The sequence below is a fragment of the Gopherus flavomarginatus genome, chromosome 22 (genome assembly GCF_025201925.1).
Source record: "Gopherus flavomarginatus isolate rGopFla2 chromosome 22, rGopFla2.mat.asm, whole genome shotgun sequence".
In the NCBI taxonomy this organism is placed as follows: Eukaryota; Metazoa; Chordata; order Testudines; family Testudinidae; genus Gopherus; species Gopherus flavomarginatus.
Window position 1 is genome coordinate 8,693,012 of NC_066638.1, and position 17,671 is coordinate 8,710,682.

Sequence of the window (17,671 nt, forward strand, 5' to 3'; positions counted from 1 at the left end):
CGCTTGGTGCCATTGTTGACCACAAACGCAGCAGGCAGTACAGCCCCCTGCTCTGTTAACAATGGCAAACCTGAAACCACTGCTTTCAGGAGGTAAGTAAGGGGGCAGAAGTGGATCTACGGTTTTGCAATGATGCGATCAAGCCCCACAGATGGAAGGTGCAGTAGTAGTGTAAAGGGTTGTTGTCATGGCAAAAATGTCAGTTAACTGGAGCCTCCTAGCCTCATGAGTGGAGACTTAATCACGTCCCAATTTTTTTCTGAGAGATGGAACCCGGCCACAGCAAAGCTGATTCGAGTCATGACCCCGCTTCTCTTCCCAGAAACTGCACCTGGTGTTTTCAGTTTCTTTCTTTGGTAAATTCTTCTTCAGCAAAGCTTTTTGAGGATAGTGTGGAAGGGGGAGAGAGATCTTCAAGGAGCCTCAGTAGCTGGTTGGTTGAGTGTGTGGTAAAGCTGTGCAGCTTATAATTTTCCTCATCTCACCAGTTGGTTTCTCTCCATTTAAAAAAAAGCCCTATATTGGGCTCTGGGTTAGCTTTAATTTTACATGACGTGAAGCAGATACCAAGAACTTGCCCATAAAGTGTACAATATCCCAGTGGAGCATACGAAAACAAGTAAGGCACAATCCTGATCAGTACAGACGAGATTCAGCCAGAGCATCAAGAGTTGAGGAATGATTTAATCTTGATAGGCTGGAGAGCATTATATCTTCAAATCAAAGAGTTGAAATAGATTTTGTGGTCTTTGTGAAATGGTGTTTGGATCCTTCCACAGTTGAAGGATTATTTTAAGGGCTAAGGTTACTAGTAATTCACGGAATGCTGACTGCTTTATAAAGCGTTTCCTATATTAACATGTACAGACTATATGTTTTCCCCGAGAATGCTACCAAATGGAGTAGAAAGAAGAAACAAGCTAAATTTGCACAATCGATCTAGTAACAAACATGTCCTATCCCCCTTCAGACATGTTATTAAGAGTGGGCTGGACTGCATACCTCATTTCTCTTTGCCATTATGGCCCTGTTGCAGTACATGCCATCTGTGGGATCATAATCGACTGCAATGTGATTTAGTTACCGTAATGGGTTTTTTTCCTGCTTAGGATGAAGAAAGTAATTTGAAGATTTAAATCTTCCTTTGGCATAAAGATTTTTTTTTCTTCCCCTCTCCTCAGAGAACTCTAAAAGAAAGAGAGTGCAAAGTATTTTACTTATTATTGAAACGTGCTGTAGAATCTCATGCATTCTCTTGTCTGCCAACTCCAAACCTAATCATTCTCACAAATCTCTCCTGCCAGCAAAGATTTAGCAGGACGAAGTCTCCTAAGGCTTCATTGACATTACTGAACATTTACTACAGAGATTTATCACAAATAATCAAAACCGACACAATTGTCAAAGTACGTTTGTGGATGCAGTAGTCTGTTTAAAAATAGTCTCTTTGTTTGTTTACTGAATCACGAAATTTAGTATCCTTGACTGAGGGTTTCTCTCCACTTATTGGGGGATCAACATGTGGTGATTGATCCGTGGGGGATCGAGTTAGCAGGTCTAGTGAAGACCCACTAAATTGACAGCAGATCGCTCTCTCGTCGACTCTTGTACCTCACTGGAACAAGAAGCATAAGATAAGTCGACAGGAGAGTTTCTCCCATTGACCCAGCGCGGTATAGACACCACAACAAGTCGACCTAAAGTATGTCGACTCCAGTTATGTGAATAACATAGCTGGAGTTGCGTAATTTAGATTGTCTAACCCCCATAGTGTAGACCTGCCCTGAGTCTCCTAGTCATTGGTGCAAATCAATGAGGAATGTAATGCAACTGTGTATGGCATATATGAGACTCTTCTATTCTTTTCCAGTTGTTCTCCCTTTATATTCAAAACAAAGCCCCAAAGATTGCAGTATCACTACTTCAGGCGGTAGTGGTTTGGACAAGTACTGCAGAATACAGTTCCCCATGCTAATAGAGAACCCTCCTGTGTTTTCCACTTTCAAGGTCAGAATTGTCACTGTGGCAAGGTTATGGCCTGATTCTTTTGCTATTCCAAATATCAGGAGTTCCAGGCCAAACTGCAATGTGGATTTTGAAACTCACTGTCTTTGTAGTTTGGTTGCCTGTTGCCAATTGTTTCCAGTTTATGCCATGGTTTCTCCTCTGAAACTTAGTACTGTGTAATGGGAAAACTGCATCTTTGGCATGCATGGAATTTGCTTACTTTATTCCATGTGTCAGCAGTGCTAAGCACTGTACATTTTAAGGGGCTAGCAAAGTATCCTTATTCACACTGGGTGAAATCATGGTATCATTGAAGTCCATGGCAAAACTCCCTGTGGCATCAGTGGGGCCAGAATTCCATCCATGGTACAGGACTTTACTCTGCAAGTGGTTTATTCATGTCAACAGAACTATTCATGGTGTAATGTGATTACAATCTGGGTCTTGGTTAAGACCCAAATATCTGATGGATAATTGTCCAGTTATCTCAAATAGGTGCTGACAGTAGCTATTTCAGTGTTTGTTTTTAAAATAATTCTTCTTTCTTTGTCCAGCTGGAATCAAGATGACGACAGCTGCACCACTGGGAAATAATACCCTGTCTTCAACAAATGTGACCACAAAGTCTCAAGAAGAAATTCTTTATCAGAGTAAGACAAATATTGTGACAATAGATATATCTGAGTTGCATTTTAAATGCCATGTGTTTGGGGAAGATTTTGAAAAGATGTCCGAAAACATTCCCAGGTGCAAACATTGTTAAACAAGGGACTTATACAAAACTGCCACCTCACCCTTTGAAAATTCATTCTCTGAAAGATAATCAAAATTAAATAGAATAAAATGGATTTCAGTGAGCTTGTTTTAAAAAAAGTGTCAGTCTTGAAGGTCTTGTTTAAAGGCAGTTGTACTAGATTTTGATGCGTTTTTTGATGCTTTCAGCTATTCAATAGACACTGACTACTCGAAATAAGGAATAAGGAAAAAAGTCTTCTGTTACTGATAACTTTTTTTTTATTAATTGTTTTTAATAATCTAATTACTTGACATTATTTTGCTAGTCTTGCAGAATTTACTAGCCCAGGCACAAAGTCTAGTCACCTGCCCTCTAGTATGAGGATTGTAATGAAAAACATATGATACGTAGAGCTTGATCCTCCAAAGACTTAGGTATGTGCTTAACTTTACGCACAGTGAGTAATTGTTTATTGGGAGCACCTAGAGGGCCCAGCAGAGATCACAGCCTTGTGCTGGGCATCACTCAGATTCTTGAGGTGTGTCTACACTGCAGCTTCCCAGCTCAGATAGACAGACTAGCTAGTGCTAAAAATGGCAGAGTAGCCAGGGATAGTACGGACGGCAGCTCAGGTTAGCCGGAACCCAGGTGGTTAGCCTGAGCCACTATTTGCACTACTCTCAGCTACATTGCCATTTTTAGCATGCTAGCACGAGTGGAGCTATCGTGTATCCATCTGCCCAGGCTGGGAAGCACGCTCCCGGCTGCAGTGTAGACGTACCCACACTAAGGGCATGTCTACACTTACCTCTGGAGCGATCGATCCAGCAGTGGTTGATTTATTGCGCCTAGTGAAGACGCGATAAATTGACCACCGAGCGCTCTCCTGTCAACTCCGATACTCTACCGCAGCGAGAAGTGTAGGCAGAGTCTCGATGGGGGAGTGGCAGCAGTCGACCTACCTCAGTGAAGACACTGCAGTAAGTAGATCTAAATACGCTGACTTCAACTACGTTATTCACGTAGCTGAAGGTGCATAACTTAGATCGATTCTCCACCCCCCGCCCCCACAGTGTAGGACCAGGCCTAAGGTAGAGTTCCTGCCTCAGAAAGTTTACAGATGAAACAGACAAAGGGTGGAAGGGAACACAGAGGTAGAGAAAGGAAGTGATTTGCCAGGGTTATATAACCGGTTGGGTAGAGCCACAGGTCTCCTGAATCCCCACCCACTGGACCAGATGGTCTCTCAATGGGTTTGTTTACTCATTGTATTTCCTTCAGCAAGGATTAGGAAAACAGACCAGTCAGTTTGTTTTTATTTTTAGTCAGTTTTACTCTCTAATTCTTAAGCCCTAATTCAGTGCCACAACGTTTGGAGTTAAGCCTTTGCCTGCAGAGTTTGCACCGCAAACCCCTGTTTTTCCGGAATAAAAATGGAAACAAGTTTTGGAAATCTTTTTCTCTTTAAACATGCAACTTAAATTAACTGGGCAAAGTCTTGTTCAAGCAATACAATAAAAGCTATTTAAACAAAACATGCTCAGTCCTTTTTCCTGCCCCTCTCATAGGTTCCGGAGCAATCGTAGCTGCCATCGTAGTTGGAGTGATTATTATATTCACAGTGGTTCTGCTCATGTTGAAAATGTATAACAGGTACATGACTTTGTTCCTAATTTCTTTTATGTAGCTAAGGTTAGACAGGATAAACCAAAATCACTGCCACGTGCTTAGAATTTCTCATGTCTATGCTGTATTATCTCGCAGGCCATTTCAAGGACTTAATTGCCGAAATCCCAAGGACTAAAACTACAGTACACATTCCTGATTGTTCATTTGAAATTTCAGACATCATAACCATTCTCTCTCACTACCTTGAGGATCTTGTCTTTTTCTGTTCTTTGCACTCTGCTAGCACTGGTTTCCTTGCTATCCTGCCTTCTCCTCTGCACCTCCTGTATCTTCATGTCTCAGTCATGCTTTCTGATATCTCAGACTTCAGAACAAAACATTTTAAATTCCTTTTGCATATGCCTCTTGATGTCTCTCTCTCCCTCTGCTATTCTGCTGTATTTAAGTCTGAATAAACTGTTTTAGATGCAGTTTGCATGAAGGACTCTACAAAAAACAGAAATGTAACTTCCCCGTCCTCCTCCTTCCTAGTTCCATTTCCTTTCCCTCTCATCCATAAATCAGGTCAGTTTCACTTTGCTCCAAGCAGGAGCATGAGTAGATTTGTCTGTTTTGACATTGTAGCTTTCCAAGATACAAAAAGTGTAAATGAATGCAAGTCCGGCAGAGGCTTTTTGCGTGCCAGCCCCAGGCTTTGTCTATCATTTTCTGGCATATGCTGCCCTCTGGTTACCTGTTGCTTCCAGATGAGGCAATTTAAATGAACCAGGTCATCTTCATGAATCCTGAAGGAGTTTGTGTCTTCAGTTTTCTTTTTGTATCTGTGGTGACAGAAGCCTGCTGCCCTTTGTCTCAGTGGAGGATACAGATGCGCACACGTTAGACAGGGCAGACGGGCTTCCTGTTTGCTTTCAGGTGCTAATTCTTTTTAAATCCCTAGATGACCTGGGTCCTGGCTGAAATTTTTGGAATTAAAAAATGTATTTGAAAAATGACCTTTTTCAAAAAGTAAAATCTTTGCAAAAACTTGACTTCTGTTTTTCATGACACTTATTCCATTTTTTTTCATTCAGCAATAAAATAAACTTGTAAAAACTTGGGGGATGGGGGAGAAACAAAAAAGATCCATTTCATACCCTGCAAAAGAGTAACAACTTTGAAAATTTTTCAAAAAACAATTTACTCATTTTTTCAACCTGCTGTACTGGCCATTTCCTCCTCTTCCCCATTCCCCATGCAGTTAGCCAGCTGTAATGCTCTCACTCTCTGTCCCCAAGGATTAACTCTTGGGAGAAGGCAGCAGAAGATTCTTAGTGTTGGACCCTGTTCTTTGGAACTCATTGCCCGAGTTTAGCAGAGTGGGGCAACAGAGAGCTGCTTATTCTGGCATTTTCATGGAGGAAATTGGAGTAGGGTGTAAATCTAAAACTCTCGTCACCACACTGATGAACCATTAGTAACACTGGGTTTCAGTTAAAATCTTGGGCTGAAATCTTGGCTTCACTGACTAAAATGGCAGGGATTCCCATTGACTTCAGTGTGGCCAGGATTTCATCCTTGATGTTCAATGCGCCATGATTCTTGCCATTTCCCCCCCCCTCGATAGTACTTAGAATGGGAGAGCCCACACCCGGACAAGTAGGAAATGATGATGAAATTTTAATTTTAATTTCTCTTTACAGACGCATGAGGGCAAAACGAGAGCTGGAACCCACAAGCACCAAAGCCAAGACTCCTCCTGCTTTGGGACAGAACAGTACCAATGCTAACCAACCCACAACAGTAACTATCATACCAGTGGACATCCATATGCAGAACAGATGACTGTGGACATTGGCCCTACCTATGAGAGATCACTCTCCTTGAAGAATGAGACATGATAACTAGACTCTTTATTCACGTAGACCTGTGACTCTTTACCAGAGGAGGATTGGCACTACGCGTGGAGTTGAAACTAAGGATTATGTGGGTAACTGGCCACATTTTCCTTTAGTAGAAGGAAAAAATAAAATGCTGAGCACTTTTGTATGGCTGATCTAACAATGTGATGGCATCATATCAGCAGGAACATGAAGAGTCATATTTTCTCTGTAGAAGTTAAGTGGCAACAAATGGCAAAAATACTCTTTAGATGGGTCAAAAGATGCACACTCCTGTATTCACAGCGTCCTTGATTAGTCATGAGCAGTTTGGTGAGCTTTCTATTCCTCTCCTGCAGTGATCTTTCATCTTCATCACTATTGATCTGGATGTAAAAGCTACAACTATGCTTCATTCTTGGATTTGTTATGCTTGTATCTTTTTATTTTTATTTTAAGCATGAGGAATAACATATGAAGTAACAAAACTGTATTCAGACTTCACTGGCCTTTCTGATTCCCAATCAGATACATACACATGGATTCAGATAAAACAAGGTATGAATGTGATATGCTTTAAAAAAAAAAAAGATTTGATGTATTCTAGCAACTTGACAGAGTTTGTCAGTTTCCAGCTGAATCCCTCTTTTCAGGGATTTTAACTCAGCAGCCATATTTGTGCTGGGTTCTCAGCTTAGGAGCGCTTATTTATTAATTTTTTTTTACAAATGATGGGATGGGAAGAAAAATCAATTCTATTTTTAAATTAGAAGAGGCTCAAACAGGAAGAGAATGAAAAACTAGTGATATTTTGTGTGTGTGGCTGCTTTTCTTTTAAGATAGACTTTTTAAAAAAACAACTGAAATGTTGCGATCCGTAATGTAGATTACAGACTTTGGCTTTTTTTTTTTTTTTTTTTTTTTAGAAAAATAAATTATAAAAGCAACCACAAGTTATTTGGTTTTGCATGAGTAACTGTTGTGGGTGTGCAGTAATTCAACAAAAATTTCCCAAGGATTTTTCACAGGCCCACTGGGTGCACACACAAAAGCTACATTGTTACACTCTCTATGGCCTATTGTGTCCATGATCTACATGTTAAAGCGTCGCTAAACATTAGCTAACAGAGTAGACAGCAATGGTTCAGAAGAAGGCGGTGTAGTCTATTGATCTAATAATTCACCTTTTGCAAAAGCCCCTATATAGCGATGCACATGATAGTGTTCTAAAGAGCATCAACCCCATCCTTCAACTTGCCCAGCCTCAGTGTTGCAGCACAAGCCACACACTGGAATACCCAGGCACAACAGAGGGTGAACTGACTACAGTGTTAATCTCTGAGTTCACTTGGTTTGGTGGGTTTAAAATTACATCCATGGTGTTGTATTAAAAGAGAATGTTTTGGGTTAATACAGACTTGCGTATAGAATCATAGAATATCAGGGTTGGAAGGGACCTCAATAGGTCATCTAGTCCAACTCCCTGCTCAAAGAAGGACCAATCCCCAACTAAATCATCCCAGCCAGGGCTTTGTCAAGCCTGACCTTAAAAACCTCTAAGGAAGGAGATTCCACCACCTCCCTAGGTAACCCATTCCAGTGCTTCACCACTCTCCTAGTGAAAAAGTTTTTCCTAATATCCAACCTAAACCTCCCCACTGCAACTTGAGAGCTGGCTTTAAGCACAAAAAAAGCTAGTGACCTCTTGGGGTCCACCCTTCTGAGGGCCTTAAGAAAATTTGCAACTGGCAGGCCATCTTGATTTCTCCTTCTGGCACAGAGAAAGGAGAGGACGACACACTGATCTGATAGTGATCTGTTTTGGCAACTTGTGGCTCTATACATACTATAAGGACAGCTTTGCCTGGGAAATTCTTTGTCACTTACAAAGGAGTGTAACCAATTAAACCAATCAAAGAACCAATTTTGAAAAGGATTTTCTTTTTAAATGCAAAGCCTGAGATTTTAAAAATAATTGTCCATGATTTAAATCTGACTGCAACTTATTTGTAATTCTCCCCTCCATGACTGTCACAAGTCAGCCTGACTCCCCTGGGTGCTTCAGTTTAAAACATGCAACCAGAAAAGACATTAGGCATTAGGTTGTAGATTGCTTCACAAACAAAAGCTGGTGAATTTTTTTACCCTGAACCAGGGCTCAGAAAGGTAAGTTGTTACATTTGCAAACACCTCATCAAAAATGTGAACTGAGTGTAAATGATGGAGAGATGAGTCTGCAGACAGCCTGGAATGACAGCTTGGACAGATGTGAACTGTCCATCTAGCCCAGTATCCTGTCTTCCGACAGTGACCTGTACCAGATGCTTCAGAGGAGAGAACAGAACTAGGCACTTGGAGTGATCCGTCTACTGTTGTCCAGTCCCAGCTTCTAGCAGTCAGAAGTTTAGGGACATCCAGAGCTTTGGGGTTGCGTCCCTGACCATCTTGGCTAATAGCTATTGAGGGACCTATCCTCTATCAACTTTTCTAATTCTTTTTTAAACCCAGTCATACTTTTGGCCTTCAGAACATCCTCTGGCAACAAGGTCCACAGACTGACTGCGCACTGGGTGAAGAAGTACTGCTTTATGTTTGTTTTAAACCTGCTGCCTGTTAATTTCATTCGGTGACCTCTGGTTCGTGTGAGATGTGAAGGGGTAAATAATACTTCCTTATTCATTTTCTCCACAGCACTGATGATTTTATAGACTTCTACCATATCTCCCTTCAGTTGTTTCTTTTCCAAGATGAACAGTCCCGGTCTTTCTAATCTCTCCTCACATGAAAGCTGTTACATATCCCTACTCATTTTTGTTGCCCTTCTCTGTACTTTTTCCAATTTTTATATATCTTTCTTTGAGATGGGGTGACCAGAATTACACATGGTATTCAAGGTGTGGGTATACCATGGATTTATTTTGTGGACCTATGATATGTTCTGTCTTATCTATCCCTTTCCTAATGGTCCCTAACGTTGGCTTTTTTAACTGCTGCTGCACTTTGAGCAGATGTTTTGCAGAGAACTATCCACAATGATTCAAAGATCTTTTTCTTAAGTAGTGATGGCTAATTTAGACCCCATCATTTTGAATGTATAGTTTGTATTATGTTTTGGAATATGCATTACTTTGCATTTATCAACATTGAATTTCATCTATCATTTTGTTGCCCAGTCACCCAGTTTTGTGAGATCCCTTTGTAACTCTTCGCAATCTGCTTTGGACTTAACTATCTTTAGTAATTTTATATTGGGATAACTGTATCTACACTGGGGAGGGGAAGGGTGTTTGCTGCTTTAACTATACCAGCATAGTTAACGCTGCAAACTCTAGGCTAGACAAGGCCTCACTACTCTACTTGCTCCTAGACAGAAGCGATAACATTCTTCATCTTAAATACTTTACTGAAACATAACTACAGGCAAGACAACCCTTCACAGGCAGGGCAAGCTTTAGCCAGTGTAGTATAGCATATTAGGCACCAATACTGTAACATGACATGCAAGCTATGCACAGAAACAAGCCTGGCAACTCTTTGGTCCCACAGTGAAAATAAGTAAGCAAACATACCGTGCTTAAAAAGCCACAAAATATTACAACCATACAACTACAACCTCACCAAATGAATTTGCAGGCAAGCTTCTGCAAGCCAGCTTTTGTTCCTTTTGCATCTTTCAATTGACTTTTTTTTTTTTTTTTAGCAGAGGGTATGTAGCTCCACCTAGCGTCATCCTTCTATGTGATAGGAAGCAGCTACCCTATATTACAGGCAGTATTTCCTTACAGATTAAATAATAAGTGATGGACTCCTGTGCTTAGCCACAGTTGCTAATATCGCAGAAATTTGTCTCCATTCATGGTTATAAATAAGCTTGGCAGAATTCTATTTTTATTTTTTTATATAATTTTGATGGATAATTTCAATGTTTATTTTAAAGTATTTTTTCAACTTTCATCCATTTTAAATTTTCACATTTGTGGGAAATTATAAGGGGTTTAGACAATGGGGAGGCGGTTAATAGACTATTTAATGACAGAAGATGCTGAGATTCAAAAAGTTAAAGCTTTATAACCATTAAGATGTAGGGATTGATCCTGGCTGGCAAACCACCAGATAGTTAATCCCTGCAACCCCCCGTTACCCCCCCTGATCATAAGACCAGGCAAGTACAGCACTACATGCCTGAGTAGAATAAAAAACATAGCACGTCACGCTTGCAAGCAGCGGGTGAGAAGCAGGGAAATAAGGGAGATCCTCCGCCAGTAAAAAACAAGTAAACAAAGCTGTGATTCATGCTAATTCATGCTAACAATGTAACCAAAAAAAATAAAAAAGCTGCCACGCCGGCTAACGGGGCGCCTTCTTAAGCAAACAAGCTGTCTGTGTCTGGTTCCTTCCCGCATCAAAACACAAATTGTCACCATCGCATGACAAAAATATGCAAAGAAATACCTTTAAATAAAGCTCTAAGTTCTCAGGCAGCATTTTTCTTTCTTTGCCTCTTTGCAAATTTCTATTTCTAATATATTTTCATTGGTTGGTGTGTGTAGTGAAATCAGCATTTACTGACATTTACTCATAAAAATCTAATCCTTTCAATCCTAGTTATAAGGCTACTTACCGCTGCTTCACATTATTAAAGTGCTGTAGAAATGTTAGCTGATTCAGCTGAATAGTACCTCCAGTCTGGATGTATGACATGCTGGAAAAGAGACAATGTCAATTTGAAATCTAGCTTTTTCCCCTCTTTTTAATATTGTCTAAAGTCCCACACCTGCCCTTGAGTCCCTGCCAAATCTTGCAGTTTCACACACTTGCTATTTTTTGAAAACATCTTTATTCTCTGTTGGATACAAATGAAGAGATGCTCACTGCTAACTAACGAGAAAACTGTGCCTGGTCTGTTTCAGCTAAGTGTCATCAAATGCACAGCATAACCAAACTAAAAAACTCCAGTTTTGTTCTCTTTAAAGATATACAGACTCAGGTTTTATAGTGGAACAATTTTTATAGCAAGGGTGCTGAAGGCAGAAACCATGTATTTAGGTTAATACTAGTTCAAGACAAGGGGTGCAGCAGCACCCCTAGTTCCAGCACCCATGCACAGACTTAGCTTTTTTATCTAAAAGAAAAACATACCCCCCCCCGCCCCAACTTAGGTAGGAGTGTAATTTTCAAATAGTCTTTTTAATATACAACAATATGAACATTACATAGCCATTGTCACAGTATATCAGACTCCAGATCTGTCTACTCCAGCACCCTGCCTTTGACTCTAGCCGTTACCATGTCCTTCACAGGAAGCTGATGCAGTCAGAAGTTACGTTATAACCAACCAAGAACGTTTCTTTCTAATCCCAATTAGACTGGTTTATTTCTGAAAGCATGAGGGGTTTTATCCCTTTCACAATTCCTGTTTTAAATCCGTTACTATTTACTATTGTAACGGTTACAATAACTTTTTGACATTGACCTCGTCTCTCCCATAGAGATTAGATAATTCTGCTTTCAAAACATTGCTCTCTCTCAGTACAAATAATGACGCAATGGGAAAACCGGCTACCATATGTTCAGATGTTCTCTTCCTCTAGAGGCTGGAAGCATTTTGCAGATGAGCTAGTTTAAGGGTGTGGGGAGTAAGTAATTTCCAGCAAGTCACGGTTGCTAAAGACATAAGGCCTGAAAACAGCTTCAATCCTGTGTGATCCTTGAGTGGCTCTTGACTTGCAGCACTATAATGACACTGGATCAGGCACTGCAGCACTCAGTGTGTGTGTGCATGCACGCACTGGACATACTGGGCGGGTGCATGATGTAAAATTTCTATTACATAGACAAGACATGCAACAATCTTCCCAGCAAACTGGTAGGTTCTATATGGGGAGCAGATGCTCCAGCCCTCAGGATTTCAGCCCTTGCTGTCTCGTACTCAATAGCAGAGTACTGTGCACCAGCATGGAGTTGGTTGGCACACACCAAACTTGTTGATGAGCAACTCAACTCAACAATGTGCATCATCACAGGAACTCTCCGACTGACTCATCTTCCATGAGTTCTAAGCCACATCGTTCCCCCTTACCTCAGGAGGGACATTGCAGCTGGCAAGCTGCTTGAGAAGGTACGTGACAACCCCGGTTTGCCCTTATTCAATGACCTTTTTAGCCCACCAGCTACAGGTCTTTCATCACGACACTCACTGTGCTTGAGGCTGCCATGACAGGAGGTGACAGTGGAGTCCCTGTGGCGGGAAGACTGCTGCTTAGCATCAACCACCAATCAGTACCTTGTCACAGGCGCTACTGCTCACCCGTCTGGCTTTGACATACCATGTCGTCAGTGGGTCTTTCTTAACTGATTCCGGACTGGGCAAGGCCTTTGTGCAGCCAACCAGCACCGTTGAGGTCTTCGAGACAATCCAAGCTGTGGTGCAGATCGAACACTAATATACATTGTCAAGGAGTGCTTGCTAACCAAATTCAGCAATGAGCTCCACTTGGCCACTAAAAATGCTATTGCCTGGCAAATATGCAAATACTAAATTAATAAATAAGTTCCTGACATACAGCAGAGGGGGAGTGGAGTGACATTGCTTTAATGGCTGATAGGCAAAAGAGCAAATACGGGTGCAGGAGGAAGAACCCTGTCCCACTCAGGCTTTGTCTTCACCACAAAAAGATGATTTTCCCAGCTGGAAAATTGTAGTGGATTTTGTTGTTTTTCCCACGGAGCTAGACACGTTCAGCACTATACCCTGGCCTGTGGTTCAACTCCTCTAGCTACCTTGTCATAAAGACCATAACACCTCATTTCTACGAGGAGTTACAGCAGGCTCGCTACTCCGCCGCAGGTAGCCTGGAGTAAACAATGCACTTTCTGTTAGTGAACACAAACCTTAATTGTGTGGGTGGGTGGTGGGGGATTAGGGTAACCAGACAGCAAGTGTGAAAAACCAGGAGAGGCGGTGAGGGGTAATAGAAGAAAAAACCCAAATATTGGGATTGTCCCTATAAAAGCAGGACATCTGGTCACCCGAGGTGAGGTGGGGTGGAGAAGACCTGTGCTGGGGCAGGGAGGGAAGATAGGGGACCAGTCCCAGAGGAAAGTGGGCAGGTGGGAGGCCCTACAGCAGTGAGGGGGGCACTGCCCCATTGGGGGTCCCTATGAAGCGCTGAGTAGCACGAGGCAGATGCCACGCAGGAATGGGGGGCTGAAGGGCGCAGGTTGCCTCGCTGGGAAAGGGGAGAATGAGCCAACACAACCCCCACCAGCTATGACTTACACGGCCTCCTCAAGCAGGCCCCCTTCGGCGCATGCGCAGTTGACTCCACAATCACATGCTCCTCTGAACCTAAGCACCCGCCGACCCAGCCTGCGCGCGCATTACAATCTTCCCTTCGCTGCTGCGCGGGAAGAGCAGGTTCCACCTCTCGCGCAGCTAGAACCCACACGCTCCACGGTCAGCCTCCTCATTGGCCGGGGCCCGCCGGATAGACCCTTGAACCCTCCTCCCATATTCCCTCCCCCCATCAGGGCGCCTTCTGATTGGCTTGAAGTGGAAGACGGTCCGCCCTCTTCGCCGAATCCGCTGATTGGCTGAAGCTGGGGAGGCGCGCGGTCGGACCCGCCCATTCCGTTCTGTGTCGCGCCACTCTGCCTCTCATCTCGCCGCTTTTCCTCCTCCCCGCGGTGAACGTGAGGGAAGGAGGGAGGAAGGGGTCGTGCGGGCGCGGTGCACGCCGGGATAGGGAGTGCTCTGCGGCCAGGAGGAGGCAAGATGGATGCGGGCTTTTTCCGCGTAAGTGTTACCCTAAGCGGGCAGGTGGCGCGGCCCGGCCGGGAGAACGCGGGGAGCCGGGCCGCTGGGAAGCACCGCGACGGGCGCTGCCGCCGCCGCGGCGTCTCCCTTGCAAGCGCGGCCCTGCCTCCCTCCTCTGCCGCCCTGCGCAGGCTCCCGTGAGGAGCCGCGGCGCAGAAAATGGCGGCCGGAAGGTGGTCGGTGCGGTTCGTTCCACCCGCGGGGGGGCGGGGGCCGCAGGGACGGTGTCATCGCGCGGGGCGGTGGGGGTCTCTGCGGCTGGGTATGTTGGAGGAGGGAGGGGCCTGCCCTTTCCTCTGAAGCTAGAGGGGGCGTATGCCCGGGGGGGGCAGCTCTTACCCCTGCCCCCCGCGCGCGCGCACGCTCCTCCTAGGGCCGCGGTGAGGCCGCTATCTCCTCTCCCGGGCCTGAGCCTTTCCGTGCGCTAGGCCTCCGCCAGGCCCCGCTGCCATGCGGGCCGCCCGGGCCTGGTGTCCCGCGGGAGGAAGAGGAGTCTCTCTCCATCCCACGTTGGGGCCCCGGGCTGGGACCCGAACTCTGCTCGGCGTGGGCGCTCCGGAGTCTGGTTCCTGAACCTCATTCTGCGCCTGCTAGTTGTCGTCATGGCCAGCGACCCTCTTGGTTTGGTTATGCGGTAGAGACGGTGCTGTCGAGCCCCAGCAGCTGGGAGACTTTATTTATAATGATACCTAGAACGCATCTGCCTTTTGACCATGAGATGTGTGATAGACAGTGGGATTTTGGCCTTTAGGTCCTCCGGTGCCAATTATACAGCAGAAAACAATCTGATAATCTTCCCACCTCCCCGGGGGGCGGGAAACGGATCTTCAATTGGGCAAAAGCATATGTTACGAAAATGGCTCTCCTGGGTGTGTGTTCGTGTTGGCTTTTGCCTTTGCTAAAACAAACTCTGCAGGAAAAAAATATCTGGAACATCCTTAGATGCTATAAAGCTTAAATATACTCTGGATATGTTATTGTGTATCCTTCTCCTTTTTCCCTATCTTATTAGAATTAACTTGTTTGTGAATGGGACTAACATGAGTTTTATGTATGCCAGAGGTGATCATGAGAGTAGGTGGCACTAAAAATATCAACTTCAAATCCTTCCCTGTGCGAGTTCTCTGGGAAGTATTAATACTTTAGCTTGGAAGAAAGACTCCACAGCAAAGGCTGTTTGGTTGTGTCTGCCTGGTGCTTTAACAACACAGGAAAAGGTTATTTTTGCCTCAGGGTCTAAGGGCATCCTGCAAATACTGGACTCTGTATATTTACTGCTTCACAGAGAGAATTGGTATGCCTGGTCCTCTGTCTTTGCAGAGTTTGGTTCAAAGTCTGATGATTCAGGGTTTTTCCAAGTGATGTGTTTTTACACACACAACTTTTATTGTTAGAGAGTGCTCAAATAATTATAGTGAAAAATACCTTTTTTGTAAACACATTTTTAGGTTTTGGGATTATTATAAAAGCAGGTTAGCAGTTTAATCTCGGAGCAAAGAGGGCTGTTGCTATTGATAATCTTGGGACCTTACATGTTCTCAATGCAACGTGTACAATTTACAAATTGACTTCTTTGTTGAAATGAAGATTGTACCATGCAATTGCAAATCTCTCTTGGTGACCAATGCTGCTCGCTATGCTTTGTGAACTTCTAGGCTATGGGGCTGAGCAAAACAACAGCCTATTTCTGCCTCCTGTAGGGGCGGGGAATCTTATTTCTATATCTGACTGTAGAATCTTGAATATTTGGGTGATATGATAAATACACTAAATTCAGGTTTGACTGAAGAGGGCATACATCAAACATGGAAGCACTCTGAATAGTCTTGTATTCGGATGCAACTAAATCTTTGAAAATAAATGCTAGCCCCTAGGATTTCTATTCTTCAGAATTACAGAGGAGAACATTAGGAGTTATAGCCCCATCTCTGTATGTAATGTCTTCATTTTATAGCATCTTATCTTGGTGATGCATCTGAAGGTGCTTTTGTAAAAGATGCACAATTTTACAATATGGTCTTCAGTGCCAAGTTAATAACTGAAAGTAAGCAAAAACTTTTTTTGATTTAAAGTGGCAGCATTCTTATTTCATGTCTCAGAGCATGGAGTTAGAGAGATGGTACTAAAGTTGAAGCAGTCATGCAATATAGGACTGGTGAGTTCAGGATCAGATGAATTCAATTTATGTTTGCATAACAAAGAGTGACTAGGGAGCTTGGATTAAATTCCAAATGGTTTTAAATCAAGTGAACGGAGTATCTTAATGCAGCAAAAGCTCAGTTTATTTGCTTGTCCTCCTAGTTCCATCGCAAGGTGTATCCTTGGACCAGTATGTTAATATAAATACTTACCATATTGTAATGTATGGGAAGGTGGGTGAATAAATGCCTCTCTTTTGAATCAGTTACAATAGTAGCTGGTTAAATAAGCTTTGAATGTGAAAACATAGTTAGTGATTCAAGACTAAACAAATGAACAATATTTCAGAACCTCTGGTCTGGGGAAACTGAGCTGTATTAACATTTGTTGCATCATGTTTTTTTAAAAATACAGTATTAGGACTCAATCCTGAAAATTCATACTTGCATATGTATGAAGTAAACAGAACTACTTATGCAAATGCTATTTCCAGGATTATACTCAATCTCTGACTATAGTTTTGCTATACATGAAAGTGAATCAATCATTTATAATGCTGTACAGTCAACAAAGCAGGATTCCCCTTTTTATAACCTGTTGCTTATTACATGCTAGATTAATGAACTGTGCAGGGTAGTGGTAAATTTCAAAGAAATTTCACCTGAAACTTGAGTAAAGGATTGAATGTTTATAATCTTCTGTGATAATTTCAGTGTATAATCTCATTTCTGAGGTTTAGGTCTAAGACCGGGTATACATTCAAAAGTTAAGTCGACCAGTGTGTGAAAAGTCCACTCCCTGTGTGACAGATTTAAGCCAACCCAACCCTTGGCATAGACTACTCTTCTTCCCTGGACCTAGCTACCGCTTTTCCGGGAGGTTGATTTAACTGTACCAGCAGGAGACCCTTCTCTCATTTTTGTAGTGAGTGTCTACACGTGTAGCGCTACGATGTCTGCAGCTGTGCCTCTATAGTGCTTCAAGTATAGACAAGCCCTGAGACTCTGATTTAAAACCAAATCTATCTTTGACACCAGATTTCAAGAAGAAAATGAGCACTTGGAGTTACTAAAAATAATGGGGGCAAGGGTGAATAGCAGTATTAAAAAGATTTCACCTTTCATCTATACCATAAGTGCTCCAGTTTTTTCCTTCTGCTATTTTCTGCTCTTGGACAGAAAAAACTGAACTGATTCCAGCTGAGCAGATCTCTTTGAGAAGGCAGTATACCACAACTCAAAATTATTTGACAACATTGTGCATGCTTTTAGATTTGCAAGTGCTGCACCATGGTGAATTATATGATTTAAGTGTCAGAGCTCTGAAACCTGATTACCATCTTCAGTAGGATATGACGATTGGTTAGTGAAGTGGAATGCTTTTTGAAGGTGTCTGCACAGGTGGTACAAGTGAACATTTTTTAATTGCTTTGCAGTTTATCAAACTTGTGTTTAATGCAAATAATATATGGCAAGGGACAAGTGG

General features: G+C 42.9%; 2 protein-coding genes and 1 long non-coding RNA gene across 12 annotated transcripts in view; 2 read left to right on the top strand and 1 right to left on the bottom strand.

The window, feature by feature from the left end:
* The window catches only part of LOC127039088 (calcipressin-3-like), a 77,093-nt gene extending 69,939 nt beyond the window's left edge, over positions 1-7,154 (top strand). The window contains exons 6-8 of the mRNA XM_050932249.1: positions 2,562-2,657; positions 4,312-4,396; positions 6,055-7,154. Coding sequence (XP_050788206.1) covers positions 2,562-2,657; positions 4,312-4,396; positions 6,055-6,196 — 323 coding nt within the window. The 3' untranslated portion in view covers positions 6,197-7,154. The remainder of the gene's footprint in view (positions 1-2,561; positions 2,658-4,311; positions 4,397-6,054) is intronic.
* Positions 853-13,526, bottom strand: LOC127039098 (uncharacterized). The gene is made up of 3 exons (XR_007770873.1): positions 12,429-13,526; positions 10,853-10,933; positions 853-1,187 (listed from the first exon to the last, which is right to left on the bottom strand). It is a non-coding gene; the product is annotated as an uncharacterized LOC127039098 (long non-coding RNA).
* A 329-nt stretch (positions 13,527-13,855) lies between these two features.
* Positions 13,856-17,671, top strand: part of SRRM1 (serine and arginine repetitive matrix 1) — a 36,198-nt gene continuing 32,382 nt past the window's right edge. For 5 of the 10 annotated variants that reach the window (XM_050932214.1, XM_050932215.1, XM_050932217.1 and 2 more), the window contains exon 1: positions 13,856-14,026. In XM_050932214.1, coding sequence (XP_050788171.1) covers positions 14,006-14,026 — 21 coding nt within the window. In that variant the 5' untranslated portion in view covers positions 13,856-14,005. The remainder of the gene's footprint in view (positions 14,027-17,671) is intronic. The other 5 variants (XM_050932221.1, XM_050932222.1, XM_050932223.1 and 2 more) reach the window with 2 other exon arrangements.